General features: G+C 43.8%; 1 protein-coding gene across 1 annotated transcript; it reads left to right on the top strand.

Moving 5' to 3' along the window:
• The first annotated feature begins 1,752 nt into the window (after positions 1-1,752).
• Positions 1,753-20,524, top strand: LOC143769802 (calcium homeostasis modulator protein 3-like). The gene is made up of 4 exons (XM_077258682.1): positions 1,753-1,924; positions 14,450-14,735; positions 17,131-17,386; positions 19,177-20,524. The coding sequence occupies exons 2-4, from the start codon at positions 14,458-14,460 to the stop codon at positions 19,525-19,527; spliced, it is 885 nt and encodes a 294-aa protein (XP_077114797.1). The 5' UTR covers positions 1,753-1,924; positions 14,450-14,457; the 3' UTR covers positions 19,528-20,524.
• Positions 20,525-24,640: the final 4,116 nt, after the last annotated feature.

The raw sequence follows: 24,640 nt of genomic DNA, 5'->3' as shown, positions 1-24,640 counted from the left end.
GGCATTGTGCTTGGTGGTGTAAGGCATGCGGCTGCTCAGCCACAAAAACCCATGCCATGAAGTGCCCGGTGGTGGCACAGTTTTGTGCTTATGCTAACACCAGGGGAAGCTTGGCCTCTGCAGATATGGAGTCATCAGAGCGCTGGTGACTTTTCTGCCTTCTGCTCCTCAGCACCTGGCCTAATGCATATCCCACTGCTGCCACCAATATGTGATGAACAGCATTTCGCAGACCCGCCTATTATGTTGGAGGGATCACATGGTATAGTCTTCCCACTTTCACCAATGTGACGTTCCGCACCCCCTAGGAAAATGTAAGGTCAGCTTGGCACAGATTTACACAGACATCCCCTTTCCATACTGGCACAGGAAGTTAAAGAGGATGGCCCACACAGCCACTGGCATGGTACAACGCTCACAACCCTGGCATGCTGTGTGGCCCCTTACACTAGCATCAGTGAAACAGAGCCCTACCAGCCCAGTAGGACTGCCACCAGTTCCTCGCTAGATATAAGCCTGGTCTGTAAACAAGATTATATTGGGCTAGAAACCAGCCCCCGTAGCATGTGAAGTTAAACCGAGAACACAGATGTGTGGATTCGTGAATCGAGATAAAAGAGCAGCCCAAGGTTAAATTATATATTTAATCGCCTTAAGGGCACACTAGACAAAACACTATATACACAATGGATATACTGTACATATACAATGGTCTGCTATGCAAATACAGGTGTAGTGTACAAGGTATAAGCAAATGAAACATGTCAGTTACCATCTTAGAATTTGGCCTTGGAGTTGGACCACATGGGGGTTGTGGGGTGCCAGCCGTTTCCAGTTCCTTCCAACACATTACCCAACGTGACTCGCCTCAAAAGTGAACATCAAGAAAAAGACAGAGACAAGACGCCACATGGCATCCCAAGAGTGTTTAACCACTTGGTCGGTCACTCCCTTTTCCGCCCCAACATGGCCCTAATCCCCCTCCCCTGGGTTTTTGTAGCTGAAACTCCAAACCTATGATGGCTCATAACTTTTCCTTGAAAGTTCATAGGGTGGTGGTTTTGGCACCATCGTATCTAGCCAGGCCCTGCTATGTTTGGAGACCAAACACGACTTCTGGCTTCTACTAGCTGTTCCACGGATCTCCTCATCCTGGGGTGCTAGTACAGATCGAGACACTGGCGGGCGTTTGGCTCGTTCCCGAGATCTCAAAAATGTAACCGGTATACAGCTAGGACATACAATAACTCCATAATGTTCTCATGAAATTTTGACGGGGGAATTTGATTGAAGCAGTTACACTGGAGGTAAGTGGGGTGTAAGTTTGTTCCTTTTGAAGCTGATTAAACTAGACCACTTGCTGAGCCAAGTGTCCTGTTTCAGTTTCATATTTTGAAGGAGGATTGCAACCTCTGACTTGATATGATACAGTTGATTGGCATGACATTAAATGGCATGACATTAAATCAGCCCATATTCTTCACAGTTAGTAAAGACAGACAGCATTGCTAGGGTCTGGATGTTATACATTTGTGCCAATGCATCTATCAATATATAGCATGTATATAATTGTAGAGATATCTAAAATATGGAGGCCATATTAGAAATGCTTTAAGAATGACAGAGCAATCTCTGAGATCTCCAGGTATCTGAATGCCAACATAGTTTGGTAAAAAAGAAATACCAGTCCAGTACGTAATAATTACCTCTTGCCTTATATTTTAAAACCAGTTATTCCAGTCACAGTATAAGGTGTGCTCTCAAATATTGTGTCTGTGTCTTTATTTTTCCGGTCAAATTCAGACAAACTTTTTAAGAGCGCAATTTGCAAAATTTGTTTTCCAAACACCGATCCAAATTTATAAGGTTATCAGACAGGATTAAAAGAAAATCTCCAAATTCTAATTGGTTTTCTACAACTAAGGTAGGTTTATGCTTTATTCTTTCCACTTCATGTGACATAAAACACCTGAATAATAGAAGTGAGATAACTATACTAATATATGATCCCGCACTCACATTTTCCAGGGGCATTTATCACTGGCAGTGGTCTGTTTTTTATACTTACAGCAATTGAACTGATATTTATCACTTTAAGCAAATATTACCAATAACCATCATTGTTAAATAGTTAATTTGTGTTAAACGGCAGGTGACTTTGTTATATTATTCTGTGTGTGCCTAAAGAGTTTTCTTTGATAGGCGACCATTGCATCCAGGTAAACTGATCAGAATACAACCCCTGGCAAAAATTATGGAATCACTGGATTTGGAGGATGTTCATTCAGTTGTTTATTTTGTAGAAAAAAAGCAGATCACAGACATGGCACAAAACTAAAGTCATTTCAAATGGCAACTTTCTGGCTTTAAGAAACACTAAAAGAAATCAAGAACAAAACATGTGGTAGTCAGTAATGGTTACTTTTTTAACCAAGCATAGGGAACAATTATGGAATCACTCAATTCTGAGGAAAAAATTATGGAATCATGAAAAATAAACAAACAAAAAAACACTCCAAAACATCACTAGTATTTTGTTGCACCACCTCTGGCTTTTACAACAGCTTGCAGTCTCTGAGGCATGGACTTAATGAGTGTCAAACAGTACTCTGAGTCTTCATCAATCTGTCTCCAACTTTCTCTGATTGCTGTTGCCAGATCAGCTTTGCAGGTTGGAGCCTTGTCATGGACCATTTTCTTCAACTTCGTCCAAAGATTTTCAATTGGATTGAGATACGGACATCTTGCAGGCCATGACATTGACCTTATGTGTCTTTTTTCAAGGAATGTTTGCACAGTTTTTGCTCTATGGCAGGATGCATTATCATCTTGAACAATGATTTCATCATCCCCAAACATCCTTTCAATTGATAGGATAAGAAAAGTGTCCAAAATATCAACATAAACTTGTGCATTTATTGAAGATGTAATGACAGCCATCTCCCCAGTGCCTTTACCTGACATGCAGCCCCTATCATCAATGACTGTGGAAATTTGCATGTTCTCTTCAGGCAGCCATCTTTATAAATCTCATTGGAACGGCAACAAACAAAAGTTCCAGCATCTTCACCTTGCCCAATGCAGATTCGTGATTCATCACTGAATATGACTTTCATCCAGTCATCCACAGTCCACGATTGCTTTTCCTTAACCCATTGTAACCTTGTTTTTTTCTGTTTAGGTGTTAATGATGGTTTTCATTTAGCTTTTCTGTATTTAAATCCCATTTCCTTTAGGGGGTTTCTTACAGTTTGGTCACAGACGTTGACTTCAGCTACCACCCATTCATTCCTCATTTGTTGTGCATTTCCTGTTTTGGAGACATATTGCTTTAAGTTTTTGGTCTTGACGCTTTGATGTCTTCCTTGGTCTACCAGTATGTTTGCCTTTAACAACCTTCCCATGTTGTTTGTATTTGGTCCAGATTTTAGACACAGCTGACTGTGAACAACCAACATCTTTTGCAACATTGCGTGATGACTTATCCTCTTTTAAGAGTTTGATAATCCTCTCCTTTGTTTCAATTGACATCTCTCATGTTGGAGCCATGATTCATGTCAGTCCACTTGGTGCAACAGCTCTCCAAGGTGTGATCACTCCTTTTTAGATGCAGACTAACGAGTAGATCTAATTTGATGCTGGTACTATTTTTAGGTATGAAAATTTACAGGGTGATTCCATAATTTTTTCCTCAGAACTGAGTGATTCCATAATTTTCCCCTATGCCTGGTTAAAAAAAGTAACCATTACTGACAACCACATTTTTTTGTTCTTGATTTCTTTTAGTGTTTTTTAAAGCCAGAAAGTTGCCATTTGAAATGACTTTAGTTTTGTGCCATGTCTGTGATCTGATTTATTTCTACAAAATAAACAACTGAATGAACATCCTCCAAGGCCGGTGATTCCATAATTTTTGCCAGGGGTTGTAGATGGTCATCTGTTATGTCATTCATTTAACTAATTTATTTTAGCCCCTTCCTTACAATTTTCTTCATTTTTGCATTTTTTTTTTCCTCCCCTCATTCAAAAGTCGTAATTGGCATAGCTGTAAGGGGACTTGTTTTTTATGGGACGAGTTATACTTTTGAATGACACCAGTCATGTTTGCATACATTGTGCTGGAAATTAGGGACACAAATACAAGTGCGGTGCAATAGCAAAAAAAACCCCAAAACCCTGCAATTCCACCAGTGTTTTTTGGAGTTTGGATTTTTACCATTTATTTTACAGTAAAAATTACCTGATAAAATACATAAAAAAAATAAATCTCAATTTATTCAGAATCAGGTATGATCTGCACATAGAGAAATCTCCGCACTTACACACCTTGGCTACTAACAGTGAGATTATTAATGGTTGTCCGAGAAATGTTCTGCCGCACTGAATGCACTTGGGCAAATTATCAAGGTCCGCTGCTGGCATCTCCCTTTACAATTGTTGATCAATGCTGTCTCGGATGTGCTCACTGAGAGACAAATCTGGAGATGATGTATACCATAGTAGCACTTTTTTCAATACGATAACACAATAGGCTGCATGTTGTTCAAGTTATTCAGAGCAGCCTGCGTGACCTGACCTAAACTCTACCATAGCCTGCAGCATCACCAGACTTGTCTCCTATCAAGTACTTCTGGGACATCATTGGTCAGCAAATACAAAAGGAGCTGCCAGCAGTGGATGTTGATTTGCCAAAATGCATTAAATGCAGCAGAAAATTTCCAACACAATCATTAACAACCTCATTGATAGCAGCCAAGGCCATACTCAAACTGAATAAATCGAGATATTTTGAACTTTTTGTTTCCTTTTTCCCATAATTTGCATATCATTAACATGTCCATCCCATGATTTCCATAATTCCGCAACTTTTTCTTTCTTGGTTTTGTAATTTCTATGATGAGGAGTGTAATTATATAGTTCGTTATTCAGTGTAATTTTTATACTGATCATATTAGATCAGTTATAGTTTATCATATAATCTCTATGACACCATTAATGCTTCACCATAACTAAGCAAATTTGTAAAGAATACTGGAGATATAATTCCGTGTCAATCATTTGTATCCTATTTGGCACTGGATTATAAAAAATCCTTCAAGTGTGCAGTGGTAACATAACACCTAGCAGCAGCAGGGGGGAGTCAAAGGGCTGTGAGTGACAGATCTCACCTCTTGACCAGCTCAGAGCAGAACAAAAGGCTTGCTTGTCATGTGTATCCAAACCACGCAGTCTAAAGGTACCTTCACACGAAACGACATCGCTAGCGATCCGTGACGTTGCAGCGTCCTCGCTAGCGATATCATTTCGTTTGACACGCAGCAGCGATCAGGATCCTGCTGTGATGTCGCTGGTCGCTGAATAAAGTCCAGAACTTTATTTGGTCGTCCGATCGCTGTGTATCGTTGTGTTTGAAAGCAAAAGCAACGATACCAGCGATGTTTTACACTGGTAACCAGGGTAAACATCGGGTTACCAAGCGCAGGGCCGCGCTTAGTAACCCGATGTTTACCCTGGTTACCAGCGTAAAAGTAAAAAAAAAAAACAGTACATACTCACCTGCGCGTCCCCCAGTGTCTGCTTCCTGACCACTGAGCGCCGGCCCTAAAGTGAAAGTGAAAGCACAGCGGTGACGTCACCGCTGTGCTGTTAGGGCCGGAGCTCAGTCAGTGTCAGGAAGCAGACGCTGGGGGACACGCAGGTGAGCATGTACTGTTTGTTTTTTTACTTTTACGCTGGTAACCAGGGTAAACATCGGGTTACTAAGCGCGGCCCTGCGCTTAGCAACCCGATGTTTACCCTGGTTACCCGGGGACCTCGGCATCGTTGGTCGCTGGAGAGCGGTCTGTGTGACAGCTCTCCAGTGATCAAACAGCGACGCTGCAGCGATCGGCATCGTTGTCGCTATCGCTGCAGCGTCGCTTCGTGTGAAGGTACCTTAACTGCTTTGTTGAGTCAGTTCTGATGTCATTAGGAGAATTTGGACTTAACATATGTCATGGCCACACACTGCTTACATTTACGAGATCCTCAGAACATGGCGAACGCTCGGCTGGGTCTTGACCCGTTCTAGCACCCTGGGGTATGGAGATATATAGAACAGCCAGTAGTAACCAGATAGTAAAGCTGTGTTTGGTCCTAACACATAGCAGGGGCCCGGCTTGATCTGATGGTGCTAAAACCACCACCCTAGGATCGCACAGAAAGAAGTAATGATCTTTCATAGGTTTTTGGAGTTTGCAGCTGCAGAGGCAAGGGGAGGCTGATTTAGGTTCAGTCCAGAGGGCAGGTGGGAAGTGACCCAAAGGGGATAAATGGTGAAAGGGTGTTCACGTTGAGTAATGTGCTGTGGAGGACCTAGGCCCCAGCTGGCTGCCCATGCACCCTGCGGCCCAGCGCACCCATGATGTAACATAACCCGGTAGTTGACATATATTCTGTTTATATCTTTTGTCCTACCACTATCTGTATTTCTGCATATGCATATCTAACCATTGTATATGTGTAACCTTTGTGTATATAGTGTATTGTCTAGTGTGCCCTTAAGGTGATTAAATATATAATTTAACCTTGGTCTGTATCTCAGTTTGACGCTCCATGCTATTAAAATTTGACATATTCGAAGCCCAATTAATAGTTAGGATGTAGAAAGTAGGCTTTTTTACCCCAAAAGCAAGGATGGGAGTCTAGTTCTTTAAAGTTCTGTTCCTCTTAGTTTTTTTGCCTGATTTTCTTTCTTAGTCTAGGTCACACCCGCATATATTCTCTAATCAAAGAGAATTGGGCCGATTAGGCAAATCACACTCTCATCAGAGTTTGACCAAAGTGTGATCCAATTCTCTCGGATGATAAGAAGATGGAGATGAAAAAATGTCTCCATCTTCTCCATTCTGTCATCTGTTCTTTTCATGCACTCATTGACTTCCGTGCAGAGGGGTAGCTAGGGTTTTGATTCAGGGGGGCTGAAACTTCTGAGTGGGCCCCTAACCAGGTAACCTTGATTACAACTCGGTGACGCACCCTAATAGTGGAGGAGAACCTCAGTATATGACAGCGCTATTACTGAAGATAATCTCTATATAAAGACCAACATGGATATTTCCTCCATATGGTCAGTGGTAAATACCAGTCCTACAGAACATATAACAGATCACAGTACAGTTACAGATAATTACTTACTGCTGATGTTCTTTCTGATGGAGTTGTTCACTTTTCACATCTTTTCCATCTGGCCCAAACCGACAGCACCCCATAGGCAGACCCTGTAGTATAAGGCAGCAACCCACAGGCAGACCCTGTAGTATAAGGCAGCACCCCCATAGGCATACCCTGTAGTATAAGGCAGCACCCCCATAGGCAGACCCTGTAGTATAAGGCAGCACCCCCATAGGCAGACCCTGTAGTATAAGGCAGCACTCCATAGGCAGACCCTGTAGTATAAGGCAGCACCCCCATAGGCAGACCCTGTAGTATAAGGCAGCCCCCATAGGCAGACTCTGTAGTATAAGGCAGGACCCCCATAGGCAGACCCTGTAGTATAAGGCAGCCCCCATAAAAAACAAACAATATATACTCACCTTTCTTCCTCCTTGTTCCCGTGGTGCTCCGTGCTCCCGCTCATCTCCTGACAGCGGGCGCCGGGCATTGACATCATCGCGCCCGCTGTCAATGTCACCTTCAGTAGCGTCAGACACTGACAGGGGGATGATGGGAGAAGGAGTGTAACGCTCCTTCCCTCATCAATGCGGTCAGCTGTACCAGGAATGACCTGATAGTTAAACACAGAATCAGGACGAGCTCTGGGGAAATGAGAACTATGCTGACCGCAAACCCTACTCCTATCAACACAACTAGAAACAGCCGTGGAGCGTGCCTGACTCTGCCTAGACGCCTCTTCACAGCCTAAGAGCTAACTACCCCTAAAGAAAGGAAACAAAGCCTTACTTGCCTCAGAGAAATTTCCCCAAAGGTAAAAGCAGCCCCACCACAAGTATTGACTGTGAGATAAGAGGAAATCACAAACACAGGATGAAATAGGTTTTAGCAAAGTGAGGCCAGTCTAACTAAACAGATTGAGGATAGAAAAGGGATCTTTGCGGTCAACACAAAAAGCTACAAAAACCACGCAGAGTGTGCAAAAAATACCCCCGCACCGACTCACGATGTGGTGGTGCCACTCTGCACCCCCAGAGCTTCCAGCTAGCCAGGTAGTTTCATGATAGCAAGCTGGACTGGAACTTAGCAAGAAAAACCATATGTAACAAATGAACAAGCAGGAACTTAGCTTGTGCTGGAGTAGACAGGTCCTCAGAAAGATCCAGGAGAGATCTGAACCAGTACTAGAACATTGACAGCTGGCATGGAGTAACGATCTGAGTGGAGTTAAATAGAGAATCAGCCTAGCCCCAAACGAGGGCAGCTGGAGAAGGAATCTCAGAACCAGCAGCTCCACTCACAGCCACCAGAGGGAGTCCACGGACAGAACTCACCGAAGTACCATTCATGACCACAGGAGGGAGTTCGAGAACGGAATTCACAACAGTACCCCCCCTTGAGGAGGGGTCACCGAACCCTCACCAGAGCCCCCAGGCCGATCAGGACGAGCCAAATGCAAGGCACGAACTAAATCGGCAGCATGGACATCAGAGGCAACAACCCAGGAATTATCCTCCTGACCATAGCCCTTCCATTTGACCAAGTACTGAAGTTTTCGTCTCGAAATACGAGAATCCAAAATCTTCTCCACCACATACTCCAACTCCCCCTCGACCAACACCGGAGCAGGAGGATCAACGGAGGGAACCATAGGCACCACATATCTCTGCAGCAACGACCTATGGAACACATTATGGATGGCAAAAGAAGCAGGAAGGGCCAAACGAAATGATACAGGATTAAGAATTTCAGAAATCTTATAAGGACCAATGAAACGAGGCTTAAACTTAGGAGAAGAAACCTTCATAGGAACATAACGAGATGATAACCAAACCAAATCCCCAACACGAAGTCGGGGACCAACACGGCGACGGCGGTTAGCGAAACGTTGAGCCTTCTCTTGGGACAAGGTCAAATTGTCCACCACATGAGTCCAAATTTGTTGCAACCTGTCCACCACAGAATCCACACCAGGACAGTCCGAAGGCTCAACCTGCCCTGAAGAAAAACGAGGATGAAAACCAAAATTAATGGCAAGAAGGTCACCCAATCATCCTGATCAGCAGAAACAAAGCATCTCAGATAAGTTTCCAAAGTCTAATTGGTTCGTTCGGTTTGGCCATTTGTCTGAGGATGGAAAGCCGAAGAAAAAGACAAATCAATGCCCATCTTAGCACAAAAGGACCGCCAAAACCTTGAAACAAACTGGGAACCTCTGTCAGACACGATGTTCTCCGGAATGCCCTGCAAACGAACCACATGTTGGAAAAATAATGGAACCAAATCAGAGGAAGAAGGCAATTTAGGCAAGGGTACCAAATGGACCATTTTAGAGAAGCAATCGCAAACCACCCAGATGACCGACATCCTTTGAGAAACAGGAAGATCTGAAATAAAATCCATGGAAACATGCGTCCAAGGCCTTTTCGGGACCGGCAAGGGCAAAAGTAACCCACTGGCACGAGAACAGCAGGGCTTAGCCCGAGCACAAGTCCCACAAGACTGCACAAAAGAACGCACATCCCGCGACAGGGAAGGCCACCAAAAGGACCTAGCCACCAAATCTCTGGTACCAAAAATCCCAGGATGACCAGCCAACACCGAACAATGAACCTCAGAGATAACTCTATTAGTCCATCTATCAGGGACAAACAGTTTCTCCGCTGGACAACGGTCTGGTCTATCAGCCTGGAACTCCTGCAGCACCCGCCGCAAATCAGGGGAGATGGCAGGCAGAACTACCCCCTCTCTGAGAATACCAGCCGGCTCAGGAACCCCAGGAGAATCAGGCACAAAACTCCTTGAAAGGGCATCAGCCTTCACATTCTTAGAACCCGGAAGGTACGAAACCACAAAATTGAAACGGGAGAAAAACAGCGACCAACGAGCCTGTCTAGGATTCAACCGCTTGGCAGACTCGAGATAAGTCAGATTCTTGTGATCTGTCAAGACCACCACGCGATGCTTGGCTCCTTCAAGCCAATGTCGCCACTCCTCGAATGCCCACTTCATAGCCAACAACTCCCGATTGCCAACATCATAATTACGCTCAGCAGGCGAAAACTTTCTCGAAAAGAAAGCGCATGGCTTCATTACAGAGCAATCAGAACTTCTCTGAGACAAAACAGCCCCTGCTCCAATTTCAGAAGCATCAACCTCGACCTGAAAAGGGAGCGCAACATCTGGCTGACACCACACAGGAGCCGAAGAGAAACGACGTTTCAACTCCTGAAAAGCCTCAACGGCCGCAGAGGACCAATTCACCACATCAGCATCCTTCTTGGTCAAATCAGTCAATGGTTTAACAACACTAGAAAAATTAGCGATGAAGCGACGGTAAAAATTGGCAAAGCCCAGAAATTTCTGAAGGCTCTTCACAGATGTAGGCCGAGTCCAATCATAAATAGCTTGGACTTTAACAGAATCCATCTCGATAGTAGAAGGGGAAAAAATGAAGCCCAAAAAGGAAACCTTCTGAACTCCAAAGAGACACTTAGATCCCTTTACAAACAAGGAATTAGCACGAAGGACCTGGAACACCATTCTGACCTGCTTCATATGGGACTCCCAATCATCCGAAAAGACCAAAATATCATCCAAATATACGATCATGAATCTATCCAGATACTTTCGGAAGATGTCATGCATAAAGGACTGAAATACAGAGGGAGCATTAGAAAGGCCGAATGGCATCACCAGGTACTCAAAATGGCCCTCGGGCGTATTAAATGCTGTTTTCCATTCATCGCCCCGGTTTAATACGCACGAGATTATACGCCCCTCGAAGGTCTATCTTGGTGAACCAACTAGCCCCCTTAATCCGAGCAAATAAATCAGACAGTAGAGGCAAAGGGTACTGAAATTTGACCGTGATTTTATTAAGAAGGCGGTAATCTATACAAGGTCTCAGAGAACCATCCTTCTTGGCCACAAAAAAGAACCCTGCTCCCAATGGTGACGACGACGGGCGAATATGCCTTTTCTCCAAGGACTCCTTTATATAACTCCGCATACCGGCGTGTTCTGGCACAGACAAATTGAAAAGTCATCCCTTAGGGAACTTGCTACCAGGAATCAAATTAATAGCACAATCACAATCCCTATGAGGAGGTAGGGTACTAGACTTGGGCTCATCAAATACATCCCGGTAATCCGACAAAAACTCAGGGACTTCAGAAGGAGTGGAGGAAGAAATTGACAATAATGAAACATCCCCATGTACCCCTTGACACCCCCAACTGGACACCGATATTGATTTCCAATCCAATACTGGATTATGGACCTGCAGCCATGGCAAACCCAACACGACCACATCATGCAGATTATGCAACACCAAAAAGCGAATATCCTTCTGATGCGCAGGAGCCATGCACATAGTCAACTGGGTCCAGTACTGAGGCTTATCCTTGGCCAAAGGCGTAGCATCAATTCCCCTCAAAGGAATGGGATGCTGCAAGGGCTCCAAGAAAAAACCACAGTGCCTGGCAAACTCCAAGTCCATCAAATTCAGGGCAGCTCCTGAATCCACAAATGCCATAACAGAATAGGATGACAAAGAGCAAATCAGAGTAACGGACAGAAGAAATTTAGGCTGTACAGTACCAATGGTGACGGACCTAGCGAACCGCTTAGTGCGCTTAGGACAATCAGAGATAGCATGAGTGGAGTCACCACAGTAAAAACACAGCCCCTTCTGACGTCTATGTTCTTGCCGTTCAGCTCTGGTCAAAGTCCTATCACATTGCATAGGCTCAGGCCTTTGCTCAGAGGATACCGCCAAATGGTGCACAGTTTTGCGCTCATGTAAGCGCCGATCGACCTGTATGGCCAAGGACATTGATTCATTCAGACCAGCAGGCATGGGGAACCCCACCATAACATCCTTAAGGGCTTCAGAAAGACCCTTTCTGAAAATTGCTGCCAGGGCACACTCATTCCACTGAGTAAGCACAGACCACTTTCTGAACTTCTGGCAATATACGTCCGCTTCATCCTGACCCTGACACAAAGCCAGCAAAATTTTCTCTGCCTGATCCACAGAATTCGGTTCATCATAAAGCAAACCCAGCGCCAGAAAAAACGCATCTACATTACGCAATGCAGGATCTCCTGGCGCCAGGGCGAATGCCCAGTCTTGAGGGTCGCCACGCAACAAAGAAATAATGATTCTTACTTGCTGAATAGGGTCACCAGAAGAGTGGGGTTTCAGAGCAAGAAACAGTTTACAATTGTTTTTGAAATTCTGAAATTTAGATCTATCTCCAGAAAACAAATCAGGAATTGGAATTCTAGGCTCCAACATAGGATTCTGAACTACATAATCTTGAATGTTTTGTACCCTTGCAGCAAGTTGATCTACACTAGAGGACAAACCTTGAATGTCCATATCCACACCTAAGTTCTGAACCACCCAGAGTTTAACGGGAAAAGAAAGGCAAAACACACTGCAGAGAAAAAAAAAAAAATGGTCTCAGAACTTCTCTTTTCCCTCTATTGAGATGCATTAACACTTTGTTGGCCAGCTGTACTGTTATGGACCTGGTGGTTAGGTGCACCAGGAATGACCTGATAGTCAAACACGGAATCAGGACGAGCTCTGGGGAAATGGGAACTCTGCTGACCGCAAACCCTACTCCTATCAACACAACTAGAAACAGCCGTGGAGCGTGCCTGACTCTGCCTAGACGCCTCTTCACAGCCTAAGAGCTAACTACCCCTAAAGAAAGGAAACAAAGCCTTACTTGCCTCAGAGAAATTTCCCCAAGGGTAAAAGCAGCCCCACCACAAGTATTGACTGTGAGATAAGAGGAAATCACAAACACAGGATGAAATAGGTTTTAGCAAAGAGAGGCCAGTCTAACTAAACAGATTGAGGATAGAAAAGGGATCTTTGCGGTCAACACAAAAAGCTACAAAAACCATGCAGAGTGTGCAAAAAATACCCCCGCACCGACTCACGATGCGGTGGTGCCACTCTGCACCCCCAGAGCTTCCAGCTAGCCAGGTAGTTTCATGATAGCAAGCTGGACTGGAACTTAGCAAGAAAAACCATATGTAACAAATGAACAAGCAGGAACTTAGCTTGTGTTGGAGTAGACAGGTCCTCAGAAAGATCCAGGAGAGATCTGAACCAGTACTAGAACATTGACAGCTGGCATGGAGTAACGATCTGAGTGGAGTTAAATAGAGAATCAGCCTAGCCCCAAACGAGGGCAGCTGGAGAAGGAATCTCAGAACCAGCAGCTCCACTCACAGCCACCAGAGGGAGTCCATGGACAGAACTCACCGAAGTACCATTCATGACCACAGGAGGGAGTTCGAGAACGGAATTCACAACAGGCCCCATAGCGGCAGAGCAGGGAGATCGATTCTCCCTGCTCTGCCGCAGAATGTAACTGTATCGGCGCGCTGTGCACGCCAATATAGTTACAGTAGCGTAGCTCCGGGTGGGCCCCCTCTGAGCATCGGGCCCGGGGCCACCACCCCCTCTGCCCTCCCCGGTAGCTACGCTACTGCTTCCATGGTTGAGTGCGATCCAAATATCGGATACAACTCAAGCATGCTGTAATTTTCTCCTCTGACAGTCTCGCTCTATGCTATCCCATGGTTTGTCGGATTGCACTTGGACCGAAAATTCGTTTAGTGATCAAGACATGCAGGAGCTCCTTACTCTTCCCTGACAGATGATTTTGGGGAATAGAAGGAATATTGGTATGTTGACTTTGGAGATAAGCAGATGAAAGAGGAGTCTGGCAGCAACCTAATCAACTTAGGGTACCGTCACACAGTGCCATTGTCATCGCTACGACGGCACGATTCGTGACGTTCTAGCGATATCGTTACGATATCGTAGTGTCTGACACGCTACTGCGATCCGGAACCCCACTGAGAATCGTACGTTGTAGCAGATCGTTTGAAACTTTCTTTCGTCGTCTAGTGTCCCGCTGTGGCGGCATGATTGCATCGTGTGACACAGGTTGTATACGTGCGCACAGTAACCAACGGCTTCTACATCGCAAATACATCATGAAATTATCGCTCCAGCGCCGTGTATTGCAACGTGTGACCGCAGTCTACGCTGCGAGCGATAATCATACGACGCTGCAACGTCACGAATCGTGCCGTCGTAGCGATGAAAATGGCACTGTGTGACGGTACCCTTACCCTGTTGAAAACACTTGTATATCTATAGAAATAGCAATCGCTCGACAGTCATCTAAAATGCATGAGATGAGCACCTTTACAATAAAGTGCTAAAAATTATAAATAAAAAATAATTTTTATGTTTGTGCTGTAGAAATCATCATGGAAAGGGTTCTGAAATACTTGAAGTCGGGAGCTGAAGCCAAGCTGAACATAGTTTGCGGGGCAGTTCTTCTAACGAGCATGGTCGTTTTCAAGGCCTATGAATTCAAGTGTCCATGTGTACCAGGCTTCAACAAACCTTATTCTCTGATGGTCTTGTTGGCTCCACCATTGATCTTCTTCTTTGTTGGGGTTCTTGTCAGTCAGTATTGTGGATCATTGACAATCGAATATTCTAGACCTGAAGGAAGCCGAGCTAAAAACAAGAAAGTTTTACGGTAAGCCTGAAAAGTATAAACAATTTCCAATCTACCGCTATTTGTTTACTCACATATATAATTCCACAGCACATTACAGACATTATAATTGCTGTCTCCAATGGGGCTCACAATCTAAATTCCCTATCTGTATGTCTTTGGATTGTGGGAGGAAACCAGAGAACCTGGAAGAAACCCATACAAACATGGGGAGAACATACAAACTCCTTGCAGATGTTGTCCTTGGTAGGATTTGAACCCAGGACTCCAGCACTGCAAGGCTGCAGTGCTAACCACTGAGCCCGCTATGACATAATACAGTCTGTGTAATGCTGCTGCAGTGCAGTATAGCGCAACCTCCGCCAGGGCATGGTGGTGAGGGAAGATAGGTTGCACAGACAGCGTAACACCACTGAGCAGCAGCACAAGCGCCACCTAATGGCGAAAGAGTAGTCAGACAGGCCAAGTAAAAAACAGTCAGGACAAGAAGTACCAGAGGTCACAGCAATACACGTGGTCAAATACAAGCAAGAAGTTAGAGCCAGATGGGAGCAGAGATAACAGAGACGAGAGACAGTCAAACAGGTCACAAGACAAGCCGGGTCACATGCCAAGAGGTCCAAGAACAGGGAACGAATACTAAGACAAGCGGGGTGGCAGGAAAGGGAAGTCACGGGAACAGAGTAAACGGGTAGAGGACAAAAACACGGTATCAAGTGGGTCAGCTGCTCTAGCCTGGGAGCATGAACTATCACTGACATTGGTCTGCAGGCACACCAGACTGAAATAGCCACACCGAACGTAAAACGAGGCAGAAGAGGTTAACCCCAGCATGACCAGACCGGGGATAGAATAACATGAAACAAACCCCGGCCTGGATCATTCAGTCTGCTCCTCGAACCCAAACATGGCCTTGAATTTGATACAATCTCCATTCCTTTTCATTGACCCTTGGGACAATTCCTCACTCTCAGATACTTCACAGATTCTCATCAACCACTGCCAGTTGGTAAATAACCCAACGAGAGTGGGTCAATTCTCCCTGATGGCATCACGGTCTTCCTCTATGGTATAGTATGAACGTTCTTGCACTCCTGTTGCAATTATTGAAGGCAGTTAGTGTCCAGTGCTAAACACCGAACACGGACTTCTTCCGGAAGTCCATTGCAAATTTGGGAGTTCCGAGGGAAGTCCGTTGCATAGAGAGAGAATTTTCCAGCTCAAAAGTTTGGTCCTCATTGGGTCAATGGATTTTGGGTACACTTCTGTTACCCGAATTGAACTTGGAATAAAGTTCGGTTTGGGTACCAGAACCTGGACTTCCATGGGTCGGTTCAACCCTAATCAGAAGTTATGAAGTTGCTCTTATATAACATAAATCTTCATCACTATGACAGAAGATGTAAGAAAAATTGTGAGATTTGTGTTTGTAACAGTTCCATAATTATCACATGGAGGAGATGACAGACATCATGTCTTGGACCAATCGTCCTGATGGGTTTTAGATGCCCCCCATCATGTACTTTCTTTCTTACAAGATAGTAAAACCCACTTGGATCAAAGCATGAAAAAAGACGACCATTGTGAGTCCCACTGGAGAGGACACAGCTTTTTGTAAAGATCAAGGCCGCTGATGTGAATTAATTTGCCCAATGAGTAATTATAATGAATCATTCCATTCATTTTACAGAGCATTAAATAGGTGTCCATTATATTTCTCATGCAGGTCAATATGCCAATGCCATTGTGTTTCAGGGTTTTCAAGCCTTTTAACTTTCATCCAGTGGCATTGTACAGCTGTGTACACACTGCTTCAAAGTGAATGCATCTTCAAACTAGTGAATGATGTTATTCCACCCATATAGTGTTTGCATCCTCGTGAGAATGGCAATGAGTAACCAAGGTACTTGTCCTCGAGTCACTTACATGTGTATCTAAGGGCTGAATAGTTTTATTTCTCTAAGTTTCTCCTGTTTTATCCAGATTAGTCCACCAGTTAGTTCTGAGGCCATCATACATGATGGAAAACACTGAAAAAATCCCCAAAAATACTACTATTATCTCCCTCTAATAAATGGACACTGAAAAAAAATGGTCAAAGTTTCATATTTTGGACACTGCCTCACAATGATAACATGTTTAACCCCTTACCAACATCCGTTATAGATGTATGGCGCAATTCGGTAGCGGGTGCGGACTTACCGGGTGAGGTCACCCCATACCCAGCAAATTATGGCTGTGTGGCATGAGGTGCCACCTGTGATTGCTAACTTGTTAAATGTCAGATTATTGTGCTGGTACCCAAGTGGCAGAGAAATATTTTGTTTTTCTGATGATAAGGGATTCCTACAATGTCATGAAACACCACAGATTCCAAACCTCTAATATAGCACTCACTGGTATTCTCTTGTTTCAGGCAGATGTTCATTGCAATGATGATTAGAGCATTGGCACCACCCATCATGTGGATACTGGTCTGCTTTTTAGATGGAAAGTTATTAGTCTGTGGATTCAGTGAGACTCTTGATCCTGACCAATTTGGGGGATTTGATGACTTCACCGAGTATGATACGTCAGTCCTACTTGCTAAAGTGCCCTGCAAGAACTTTGACTTGCTCCATCAGTCTTCAACCAGGAAGGCAATCTCCAGGTTTCTCAAATTTGTATCACAGGTAAAAGCTCAGAAAAAATAATGATGTATATATATATATACATATACTGTATATATATATATATATATATATATATATATATATATATATATATATATATATATATATATATATAACTATGGTATATATCTAGCTGGGAGAAAGAGCAATGTTGTTGTAATCCAGCACAAATAGGTTCCTAACGATATGCACTAAATTTATCCAAAGGCAATGTAATGCCGAGATGCCATAGGTCACGCCCCATGTGGGGTGAGGATGGTATCACTTTGCTATGGCAGGGACAAAAAAAAAATAGGAAACAAAGTTTGTGACTCCAGGATCCACTTAATTAACCTCTGCTTCCTGCTTGTCTGATGTAATGTGGTGCACTCCAAATAGTCCAGAAAACAGGGAGGCATGAGAAGCTATTGATAAACTTTATTTGTTACACGTATACACAGGTACATCCAGATAAACCAGTATTTAATAGAGATTCAATTCTAATGGAGAAATTACAGTTACTTTCCAGTATAGTAATGGTGCAGTGATTTTTGAGTCTCCACTTCTGCTTTTATGTACAGTCCTTATCACACAGCTCTCCAAGCTGAGACTGTGGTTTACAGGAGCTCTACCTGTTTCCTACCTGTTCCTTCAGTCTTTCTAGGCACCTCACTTGTGCATACAAAATGTCTTCTTCTCTCAGTGCTAAACAAGGACTGGTCATGTGGTCTAACCATGTGACATTAAGGCTATATACAACAACTGCTTTGTTAATTCTTTACAGCCTCCTGATAGCAGAATATAATAAGCACATCACTTTGTGCATACATAAACCACTTCTATGTACTGAATTCTCATGTACATTATCTGCAATTGGAAATGTGACCATTGTGCAAACCTAATGAGGTAGTAGCTAGCTCTGCTACATGTTAAAGGTAACATCAACTTTGGGGCATTACAACAACGCTCCTATAAATAAGAGGTATAAATGTATATAGAATTACCATATCCCTCTAAATAAGTCTTATATGAGACTCCAACATCAAAGCTGCAAACTAAGTAGTAGTCTCCTGATTTTCAGAAGTTTCAAAAATGAAAATAAGCTACCGTAAGTGGTGAAACTGTTTTTAAAAATGATATAATAACTATTTCTATCCTACTCAATCTCCCATCGCTCTTGAGCTCCAGTGGTCCAAACCAGTCCTGCTGTGATAATTTCATATACGTTAAACACAAAACTGCTGCAGGCAATCACACCCCAAACACATCCAAACAACGCTGCGAGCAGTTATTTGCTGCAGCACCGTGAGAATGATGGACAGGACATCATCAGTGCAGGAGAGGTGGGAACTACCGAAACAGTATGATTACTAAGTGGATACTGTACATGAATGTAGACTTTCATGGGAAACTGATAGCTGATACCTACTGCCCGATCCACAGGCTGCAGTTATCAGTCACTCTCTGTATGATTTTAGCCATATATATGTTTAACTCTGAAACATTTTCAGAGAAAAACATACCTTAAAAGCAGCCATGGTCCAAGCTGCTTAGGTGACTAGTGGGACACGTGGATCTTTGGCTTCGTCTCCCCACCTGCTGCCAATGACTGACAGGCCTCTCTATACACACACAGCAAGAAACATGTCACTACAAGGATGCGGGAAGAAAGAAGCCACTTGGAACCCGCCTGTCTGACTAGTCTGTCGATTCCTCGGTGGCGTTTGAAGTATTCGCTGTCAGGTTCCCTTTAATTCCTTTGCCTTCTTTAGATTGATATCTCTTGTCCTTTTTTTCTTGTGTCTTTTCAGGGTATTGGCTATATAGCAGTTCTTGCACTTATTCTTCTTGGTGCCATTGCTCGTTGTGTGTTGCCGCTTTTTGCCTCACATGAAACTCTACAAGTCCGCTACTGGAACAAATACTCGGACATGGAGGAGAAATGTTTTGAGGAAATGTGCATTATGCATAATCATAAGGTTGCTGAGAAGTGTGTGAAGAATTATTTTGAAAAGACAAGAAAGGAAAAAGAAGAGGAAGAAGCCTATCACAATAGAAGAAAATTCAGCGATGCTCAAGTGGACACACTGGTGTTCGTGCACCAATGGTACCAATGTCGTCCACCAATACTTGGTGGAGATCTCCCAGATAATGAAAGCTAAATAAAGATACACATCTGACCAGAAACTGAGAGATACTGAGTATGGTTGCATTGTAAGAGATGTGGACCTGACTGTTACGTTCCTACCCTTGAAGACACCAGTCGCATTGTCTTGTGTCTTTATATATATTGTGTCATGTGAATTGTGTTGTAATGTTTAACCACTTCCCCCCCAAAAGCCTATTTTCACCTTCCTGATCAGGCCAAATTTTACAATTCTGACCAGTATCACTTTACGTGATTATAACTCTGGAATGTTTCAATGGGTAAACAGCAAAACATGGCAGAGATGCTTACCTGCCTAGGCCTCCAAACAAATGCACTATCAGGATGCAGTGGACCCATGTGGTTAAGATGGAAAAAACACAGGTGCAGCATAACCGATGAGGCAGCCACTCACGACCTACCAAACTAATGGAGGGGGTGGCTGCTTGGCACATTGCTGCACATAAGACTTGTATGTGGCGCTGTTCACACTATGGAGATGCAAAGCATCCAGGCAGGCCTAGTAGTGACACCCTTCTATTAGATCAGGCGGGCTGCCCAGTGCTATCCAAATGCACCCCATGTGAACAGACACCACAGTTTACAAGAGAAAAATGGGCCCAACTGCACCCCGGAAAAAAGTGCAAAGAACACATTAAAAAATAGCTACCATTAGTTTGGTAGGTCGTGAGTGGCTGCCTCATCGGTTATGCTGCACCTGTGTTTTTTCCATCTTAACCACATGGGTCCACTGCATCTTGATAGTGCATTTGTTTGGAGGCCTAGGCAGGTAAGCATCTCTGCCATGTTTTGCTGTTTTTCTCATTTTTGGAGGATCTCTGAATCCTCTTTTTGTGCTAATGTTTCAATGGGTCCCACTGATTCAGAAATTGTTTTCTCGTGACTTATTGTACTTCATGATAGTGGTAGAATTTGTTCGATATGACTTGCATTTATTTGTGAATATATCGGAAATTTGGTGAAAATAATAAATAACGTTTCTTACATGTCAACTTTATATCAGCACAATTTTTAAAACATATTTGTTTTTTGTTAGGATGTTATAAGGGTTGAAATTTGCCATCAATTTCTCATTTTTGCAGCAAAATTTACAAAACCATTTTTTTAGGGACCACATCACATTTGAAGTGACTTTGAGGGCCTATATGACAGAAAATACCCAAAAGTGACACCATTCTAAACACTGCACCCCTCAAGGTGTTCAAAACCACATTCAACAAGTTTATTAGCCCTGCTTCACAGGAATTAAGATAATGTGGAATGAAAAAATTAACATTTAACTTTTTTTTCACAAAAATTTTACTTTACAGACAATTTTATTTATTTTTGCAAGAGTAACAGGAAAACTGGACCTCAAAATTTGTTGTGCAGTTTTTCCTAAGTACATCGATGCCCCACATGGGGGGAAAACCACTGTTTGGGCACACGTCAGAGCTCGGAAGGGAAGGAGTGCCATTTGACTTTTTGAATGTAAAATTTGATGGAATAATTAGCAGACGTCACGTCGCATTTGAAGAGCCCTTGATGTGCCTAAACAGTGGAAACCGCTCAAAAGTGACACCATTTTGGAAAGTAGTCCCTTTGATGAACGTATCTAGCTCTATGGTGAGCACCTTAAACCCCCAGGTGCTTTATAGAAGTTTGTGACGTTGAGCGGTGAAAATAAAAAAAATCAAATTTTTCACACAAAAATGTTTTTTAGCCCAATTATTTTAGCTTCACAAGGGTGACAGTAGAAAATGCACCATTTGTTATGCCAATTCTCCTGAGTACGCCCAAAATGTGGAGGAAAACTATTGTTTATGCGCACGGCAGGGCAAGGAATGGAAGGAGTGCCATTTGACTTTTTAAATGCAAAATTTGCTTGAATCATTAGTGGACTCCATGTCAAGTTCGGTGAGCCCCTGATGCGACTAAAGAGTGGAAACCCCCATAAATGACCCTATTTTAGAAACTAGACCCCTCAAGGAATTTATCTAGATGTGTGGTGAGCACCTTGTTTTCACAAGGTTAACAGGGGAAAATGGACCCCAAAATTTGTTGTGCAATTTATCCTAAGTACACCAATACCCCATATATACCTGAAAACTAAATTTGAGGCACAGTGCAAAGCACAGAAGAAGCTTCATATTGGAGTTCAGATTTTGACTCCATGGGTGTTTTCCAGAAACAAGCCGCAGTGGATGTTGCTGAGTGAAAATTCCAAACTGCCATTGTGGTCAGGTGTAGATTATGGGTAGCCAGGGCCCCGGGCTGTTCAGACACTGTGGGCCCCCCGGTCATGTGACGGGGTCATGTGACGGGGTCATGCGACGGGGTCATCATATACCTGAACCAGATTATTCCAGAAAAATAGTTGCTGTGTGAAACTATAACCTGTCAAACATCCATCTTCAGTTAGGAAGAAAAAAAAAACACAATACTATCACCATAAGTGCCAGTATTCACAGGAGATCTGTACTTAGTATGCAGTGTCTGTGTAGAGGTAATACAGTGATCACCGGCGGTGACATTATACACAGGACCTCTGTATATAGCATACAGTGTATAGTGCCATTGTATAGGTAACACTGACTCACCAGTGACGTCTCTAGGTGAAGTCCTTCGTCTTTCATCCAGCACAGACCGCCATCACTTCTTCCAGCCAGGACTCGTCTCTGCAGGAAATAACACCGTTATCTCGAGCTCCGCTTGCAGAACACATTATTTAATTTTTCCTAACTTCTACATTACACCACATGAAGAAAAAGAGGCAACATAGTGTCACTCTACACAGTAACAGGACCGCCCCCCATTTAAAACAGGGTCCTCAGTGCCCCCCCACACCACTGGGCCCTGGGCCACCGCCCAGATTGACCTCATTATAATCCGCCACTGATTGTAGTGACCGTACCTTGCAGTCACCAGTAGGTTGCAGTCACCAGTACATGGTGGTGCCCAGCTCATGCTTCTGGAGACATGTACTGAAGCGTAGACAATTTGCCAAAGAACATATCAACTGGCCTAAAGAGAAATGGAGAAATATTTTGAAGACTGATGAAAGTAAAATTATTCTTTTTGGGTCCAAGGGCCGAAGACAGATCGTCAGATGAACCCCAAACTCTGCATTCAATCCACAGTACACTCTGAAGACAGTGAAGCATAGTGGTGCAAGCATCTAGATATGGGCATGTTTCTCTTACCATGGGACCGGACCTATTTACCACATACCAGTATCATGCACTAGCTTGCATATATTAACCCCTTTCTGACCTCAGACGGGAGAGTATATCCGAGGTCAGAACCCCCGCTTTGATGCGGGCTCAGTAATAGTGCCCCCTTTATACCTTAATATAGTAATAGTGCCCCATTTGTACCTTCTGTGCTTCTTTATAGTAAAACCTCCCCCTCTGTCCCTTCACATAAGTACCTCCTCTATAACTTCTCATAGTCAGAGTGTGTCCCTTTTTTGCCTCTGTAAAGTAACAGTGCCTCCTCTGTGATTTTACATATTAACCCCTTTCTGACCTTGGATTGGGTTTGGACGTCTGAGGTGAGATCCCCAGCTTTGATGCGGGCTCCAGCGGTGAGCCCGCATCAAAGCCAGGACATGTCAGCTGTTTTGTACAGCTGACATGTGCCCGTAATAGCGGCGGGTGGAATCGCGATCCATCGCCGCTATTAACTAGTTAAATGCCGCTGTGAAACGCTGATTGGGGGTCAGCGATGCATCGGCATGACAACCAGAGGTCTATTGAAGACCTCTATGGTTGTTGATGCCGGATTGCTGTGAGCGCCACCCTGTGGTCGGTGCTCATAGCAATGCAGCAATTCTACTACATAGGAGCTATCTGAGCATCGCTCCTATATAGCAGAGCCGATCAGTCTATGCCAGCTTCTAGCCTCCCATGGAGGCTATTGAAGCATGGCAAACGTTTAAAAAAAATGTTTTAAAAAATATGAAAAAAATAAAAAATATATATAAAAGTTTAAATCACCCCCTTTTCGCCCCATTCAAAATAAAACAATAAAAAAATCAAATATACACATATTTGGTATCACTGCATTCAGAATCACCCGATCTATCAATAAAAAAAGGATTAACCTGATCTGTAAATGGCATAGCGACAAAAAAATTTGAAACGCCAGAATTATATTTTATTGGTGGCCGCGACATTGCATTAAAATGCAATAACGGAGAAACAAAAGAACGCATCTGCACCAAAATAGTATCATTAAAAACATTATCTCGGCACACAAAAAATAAGCCCTCATCTGACCCCAGATCACGAAAAATGGAGACGCTACGGGTATCGGAAAATTTGCACAATTATTTTTTTTTTTTTAGCAAAGTTTGGAATTTTTTTGACCACTTAGATAAAAAATAACCTAGACATGTTTGGTGTCTATGAACTTGTAATGACCTGGAGAATCAAAATGGCAGGTCGGTTTTAGCATTTAGTGAACCTGGCAAAAAAGCCAAACAAAAAACAAGTGTGCGATTGCACTTTTTTTGCAATTTCACCGTACTTGGAATTTTTTCCCGTTTTCTAGTACATGACATGGTAAAACCAATGATGTCGTTCAAAAGTACAAAAAATAAGCCCTCGCATGGCCATATTGATAAAATATAAAAGTTATGGCTCTGGGAAGGAGGGGAGCGAAAAACGAAAAGCGAAACCGAAAAAAGATGGGGTCATGAAGGGGTTAACCCCTTAATCCCATATGACGTACTATACCGTCGAGGTGGGGTGGGCCTTAATTCCCGGTGACGGTATAGTACGTCATACGCGATCGGCCGCGCTCACGGGGGGAGCGCGGCCGATCGCGGCCGGGTGTCGGCTGCATATCGCAGCTGACATCCGGCACTATGTGCCAGGAGCGGTCACGGACCGCCCCCGGCACATTAACCCCCGGCACACCGCGATCAAACATGATCGCGGTGTACCGGCGGTACAGGGAAGCATCGCGCAGGGAGGGGGCTCCCTGCGGGCTTCCCTGAGACGATCGGTACAAGGTGATGTACTCACCTCGTACCGAACGTCTTCTCCCTGCAGGCCCCGGATCCAAAATGGCCGAGGGGCTGTATCCGGGTCCTGCAGGGAGCACTTCCGGGTCGGAGCAGGCTG

Source organism: Ranitomeya variabilis, chromosome 4 (assembly GCF_051348905.1).
Source record: "Ranitomeya variabilis isolate aRanVar5 chromosome 4, aRanVar5.hap1, whole genome shotgun sequence".
In the NCBI taxonomy this organism is placed as follows: Eukaryota; Metazoa; Chordata; class Amphibia; order Anura; family Dendrobatidae; genus Ranitomeya; species Ranitomeya variabilis.
Note: the sequence above shows the minus strand (reverse complement) of the source record. Positions and strands in the feature narration are given on the sequence as shown.